This window comes from Mus caroli, chromosome 8, assembly GCF_900094665.2.
Source record: "Mus caroli chromosome 8, CAROLI_EIJ_v1.1, whole genome shotgun sequence".
Classification (NCBI taxonomy): Eukaryota; Metazoa; Chordata; class Mammalia; order Rodentia; family Muridae; genus Mus; species Mus caroli.
The window spans coordinates 115,183,472-115,189,088 of record NC_034577.1 but is presented as its reverse complement, the minus strand read 5'-3'; the positions used below and the strand labels follow the sequence as shown (position 1 = coordinate 115,189,088).

The window sequence follows — 5,617 nt, the reverse complement described above, 5'->3', positions numbered from 1 at the left end:
AAAAAAAAAAAAAAAAAAAAAAAAAAAAAAAAAAATTCAAATTTAGACACTAAAGCAGGCAGATCCCAAAAATTACTGTTAGGCCAGTGACTTGCTCCCAGACTAACAAAAATCTTAGAATCAAAACTGTTTGAGAAGCCAGGCGTGGTGGTGCACACCTTTAATCCCAGCACTTGAGAGGCAGAGGCAGGTGGATTTCTAAGTTCAAGGCTAGCCTGGTCTACAGAGTGAGTTCCAGGACAGCCAGGGCTACACAGAAAGACCCTGTCTCGAAAAACCAAGAAACCAAAAAAACCAAACAAACAAAAAAAACCAAAAACTGTTTGAGGTGCTAACCTATTAGCAACTGCAAAAAACAATCATTATTTCCACTCAAGTTAAATACTGGCTTATTGTTTTTAAAAATTGCAGCAAATGTGCTGAATCCTAAGGTGTCAACATATCACCAGTGGCTTCCAGATATCTTATTATAAAGATCATCAATAAAAAATCTTTTTCATACTTAGACCCTAAAGCATAACTTGTGTTCAAATTAAATATGTGTCCTTTAACAATATTTTATATAGCTATAAACATACATTTATTTTAAAGCTTTTAAGTATTTTTTAAATACAGAGATACTTGATCTTCTAGCCTTGCCTGAAGAACCACTCAAAATGCCCCATTATTTAAAAGTATCACAGTAGGAGCTGGAGAGGTGACTCAGTGGTTAAGAGCACCGACTGCACTTCTGAAGGTCCTGAGTTCAAATCCCAGCAACCACATGGTGGCTCACAACCATCTGTAATGGGACCTGAAGCCCTCTTCTGGTGCATCTGAAGACAACTACAGTGTACTTAGAATAATAAATTTTTTTAAAAAGTATAAGGGTGGTCTTAAGGATTACTGGCACCTAATCTGCTTCTTTGTTCTCTGTTTTGTTCCATTCTATTCTGTGAGGCTCTGGCTGAACAGCTTAGTCACCAGGCACATCTAGGCTCAAATCCCAACACTGCCACTTACTATTCATGTGATGAACAGCTATATCCTTATGGCCTTTGAGCCTGTCATGAGTACTAAATGCTCATTAGTACTGTATTTTAATGGTAATACCTATTATCATGGTATCTGAAAATATTGTTTTGACAGTGAAATACAGACTTTTTGGGACCTGATGCCCTCTTCTGGTGTGTCTGAAGACAGCTACAATGTACTCATATAAATAAAAATAAATCTTTTTTTTTTTAAAAAAAGAAAAAAACTAATTCATACACCAGGCATGGTAGCCCATGCTTATAATCCCAGGTGGCAGAGGCATGCAGATCTCTGAGTTCAAAGCCAGCCTGGTCTATGTAGAAAGTTCCTGGACATCCAGGGTTACATAGAAACACCCTGTTTCAAAAAAAAAAAAAATGGGGGGGGGGGGAGTACTATTACAACTTCCTTCTCTTCCCTGAAATTTCCCACATATTCACATAATTTTCTAAAACTTGGCAGTAACAAGAAATTAACAAAGATGCACATAGCAAGGTCAACAGAAGAGGCCATTACTTATTTACCTTGACAAGGGAGAGCTGGAGATTTATAGTCTTCCCATTCTTAAGGAGATTCTGCAATTTCTTGCTATGTAGAATGTTATCTACGTAGATCCAGAGCCTTTCAACAATATCTTCCTGCAGTTCAAGCTTTTTCTTATAAAATGCAACCAATGACTGTCTTGCCCAATCAAGTAAAACCTGGATTTATAGAAAACATACTCTGTAAATGAAGTTCTTACATGAGAGAAAGATTTTCAGCATTAAAGGGACACCCAATCATGACCAAATTCTACTGCGTGAAAAACAAAAACGATTTCCTGTTAAAAATGTGTCTGCAGTGTGAGTTAGTTACCACTGAGGGTGAAGCACGGCAGGAGCACTGCAGTCTACAAGTTCCAGATGAGACTGAGCAACAGCGCAAGATCCTATCTGAAACCGACAGGCTGAATATGATTACACATGCTAGTAATATCAGAACTCGGAAGCTGAGGCCAAAAGATCTCAATTCAATGGCAGCATGACATGTAGAGTCAAAGTATATTTTTTTAAATCCTCACTTGTGTTAACATTACATAATAATGTTTTGAAATCTTGAAATGTTTATTAAGGAAAAACAATGATGTCTTCATCTGGCCTCAAAGAAAAGTTTCAATAAAATTAACATTATTCAATGGTCTTTTCTAAGAGAAACACATAAATATCCACAGTGACCACAGAAGCGATCACATATGCAAATCAAATGGCAATGAGGGATAATTAAAGAAAAAAAAGGAATGAGAATCAGAACATTCGGACACGTGTGCTGATTTTCCCAAGACAAGTAACTTCTAAGTCTCCGTCATTCAGGAAACACAGCCAAGGGGAAGGGATGCACAAGTGTCTACGAGAGAGAAGGGCTTTGGACACATGCAGTTCCCATTCCTGTAACAGTGTTTTCTCAAGCACAAAACACTGAGAAAAGGTGATGCTTCAGCTCACAGAGCTGTGTGTATGAGTCTTCTGTGTGTGCCGTATATGCAAGATCGTGAAGATGGTGGTGGTGATGCTGACGATAAGAAGAAAGCCAGGGCCTCGGGTGTGCTGGGCAAACACTGGCACTGAGTTACCCTTGCTCACTTCTACTCTGCAGCACTGTCCGTAGGTGTGACAGACGAGCTGGGCTCTTGCTCAAGCCTACCAGGATTACCCTTTTGTTTCATGTTGTGCAGCGCTGACCAAGGAACTGCCTAGCTGTCAAGATGACTCAAACATGTAGTGGGTGTGGACACTGACAGGTACGCTGCTAAGTGTTCTGCACACCACACCTCGTCACTTCTCTCACAATGATAACACAGTCTGATACCAGCACTGGATGGATGCCAGCCCTATTCCATGAGCTTGTCATCCTATCACAGCTGCACTGCCTACTTTTTAGCCACAGCAACTTAAGAAATCCCAATAGAACATTATAACTGGTACCTACATGCTTCTAGCTTGCCCTCACACAGACTAGCACTTTCCAACTTCTCAACCTTCCGCCTAGCAATCCAAAAGCCCCACTGCTTCTTCACTGACAGTACACTTCAAATGAAGTTTCCTCCCCAACATGTTTTCTAATTTTTTTAAATGTCAATATCCAAGTTGTACATGAAATTATTTTAGATCATAAAACGTATAAGTTCTACGTTAAACTTACTTGTTCTTTATTTGGTAGAAAGCACTGATGGGAAATCCAAGCAAAGTGAGCTAATTTTAGTTTATCTTCCCAGGAAGTTGTCTTGCTTTTAAGTTTAAAGGAAATACCAGAATAAACAGCAGCCATTGCTACACGTCTTCTACAATTAAAAAAGGAAAATAGTATTATAATAAGGCCTAACTGAACAGACACCAGAAAATGGACAGTATCTTTTAAAAAGAAATTTTTTTATGTGTATGTGCCTGAGTATATGCACTCAGGAGTCCAAGAAGGTCAAAGAGGGCATTAGAGTTTTGGAGACTAGAGTACAGACAGTTGTGAACTGAGCCCAGGTCCTCTCCGAGAGCGGCAGTGCTCCTAACTTTGAGCCACCTCTCCAACCCTCCCTATATACCTTATTGGGTACAATTAGGAAGCAGAGGCCAGCCTAGGATACATGGTGTTGTGTCAAATATATAGTTAATTTGAAACTGGCTTTCATCAAAAGCAGGTAGACAATAGATTGTAAGTACTCCTGCTGTGATCACACTTAGAGAATACAGGAATTCAATGAGGAGAAATCAAAGTATGTAACTCACTCACAGGATGACAGTCACCATTCATGATTTAAGATCGAAAGAGATGGTTTAGCATATAGCTTCAAAACTGTGTTGTGTAACAGGACTAGCACTGTTAAATCAGCAAAAAAGCAAGCAATACAGTACTTGAAGAAAATAATGCTTCTTGAAGTGAAAAAGAAATTAGGTGTTGTGGCTGAGGAAACGGCTCAGCAGTAAAGAACACTTGTTACTCCTGTAGAGAGCCCAAGTCCAGTTCCTAGCACCCACAACCATCTGTAAGTCAACTTCCAGGGAATTCTGCATCTTCTCCCCAGGATCCTCATGAATGTCAGACAAAAGGAGCAAGGAGGAAAGAAAAAGAATTCAGGCACTAATTTCAATAAAAATGCTCCTATTTCTACTGTAACAGTAACTGGTCACACACAGCTACAGTAGACAAAAAACATATACAATCTGTAAAATCCCAAGTAACAAAGGAAAGAATACATTAACAACCTACACTTGCTATGAAACCCAGCTAAACCTTTTGAGTTTTTAAAAGTCATAAAGTTTGTTTCCATTATGGTAAACAACTTAGCTCAAACCCTGACAGAACATTCACCACGCTGCTGGGTCGAGGCAAGAGACTGTGCACTTTGGAAAGCTTACTACAGGCCTTCAGAACTGAGAGGCATCTCTTCCTGTCCTCCCCCTCAGATTACCTCGGGAAGGGTTTAAGGGCAGGGGTTTTCAACCTGCGGGTCACACGCCCACAGGATTGCATACCAGGTATTTATTTACATTATGCTTCCAACAGTAGGAAAATTGCAATTATAATATAGCAAAAAAAATAACTTTATGGCGCGCGGGGGGGGGGCGTGTCACCACAACAAGAACTGTATTAAAGGGTCGCAGGATTAGGAAGGTTGAGAACCAATGTTCTAGGGGCTGGAAAGATGACTCCGTGGTTAGGATTACTTACTGCTGTTCCAGAGAACCCAGGTTCGAGTCCCAATACCCCACATCTTGGCTCACAACCATCACTCCAGTTCTAGACGAACGCCCCTCTTCTATCCTCTGCGGGTGTACATAAAACACCCATACAAATAAAAAATTAGTGGTGGTGGTGGTGGTGGTGGTGGAGGTGGAGGAGATGGAGGAGGAGGAGGAGGAGGAGGAGGAGGAGGTGGTGGTGGTTCTAGTTTGATACCTTCAAATCCTACTACCCGGAACGGGGCTCCCTCGAGTCCGAGCTCCGTGTAGGAGATCGGGGTGCTCTCTAACGTGGGTCTCCCTCTGATGAAGGTTCTCTCAAGTGGAGCCCCTTCAGTTCCGAGTAAAGCAGTTCAGAACCTCAAGCAGGGTTCCATAGCCGGAAATCCCTCCGGCAGAGGCTCCTCCGATCCCGGCTCTCCAGCCGGTTCCCTCCTGTTAGGACTGGTGTCCGCATCCGCCAAACTGGAGCCTCGGCGCAGAAGAAGCCCAAACTCTCCAACCGTCCGCTCACCTGGGACCTCCAGCGCGCCGAGCCACATGTGAGGGAGGCGCTTCCGGCAGACGTTGACGCCAACGGCTCGGGGCGGGGAGGGGCGTCACGCAGACATCGCTAGAGGAGCGCCGAGCGCGCCCTGGCCGCGGCGGCGTCGCGCGTCCGCGGCCTAGCCCGGCGTGCCCGCTCCGTCAGGCGGTCATGGGGCGGCCACCGAGAACCGCGGGCGCGGCAGGACGTAGGGCGCGGGGACCCGGCTAGCCGGCCGCCGTACGGAGTCCTACGGCGGGCAACCGATACGGAAGCAGCCGGGGCCGGGGCGGCGGCGGCGGGGCAGCGGGAGCCGCCTGGGATGTTCAGTGAGTGCGGGCGGGGCGCGGGACAGGGCGGGGGGGGG

General features: G+C 43.9%; 2 protein-coding genes across 3 annotated transcripts in view; one reads left to right on the top strand and one right to left on the bottom strand.

Annotated features, from left to right (window-relative positions):
* Urb2 (URB2 ribosome biogenesis homolog) overlaps positions 1-5,318 on the bottom strand; it is a 26,896-nt gene extending 21,578 nt beyond the window's left edge. The window contains exons 1-3 of one of the 2 annotated variants that reach the window (XM_021170568.2): positions 5,239-5,318; positions 3,193-3,331; positions 1,539-1,715 (exon numbers count right to left, since the gene is read on the bottom strand). In XM_021170568.2, coding sequence (XP_021026227.1) covers positions 1,539-1,715; positions 3,193-3,318 — 303 coding nt within the window. In that variant the 5' untranslated portion in view covers positions 3,319-3,331; positions 5,239-5,318. Of the gene's footprint in view, positions 1-1,538; positions 1,716-3,192; positions 3,332-4,941 lie in introns of both variants that reach the window. The other variant, XM_021170566.2, reaches the window with a different exon arrangement.
* A 54-nt stretch (positions 5,319-5,372) lies between these two features.
* The window catches only part of Taf5l (TATA-box binding protein associated factor 5 like), a 26,503-nt gene continuing 26,258 nt past the window's right edge, over positions 5,373-5,617 (top strand). The window contains exon 1 of the mRNA XM_021169896.2: positions 5,373-5,579. The gene's annotated coding sequence lies outside the window, so the exon portion shown is untranslated. The remainder of the gene's footprint in view (positions 5,580-5,617) is intronic.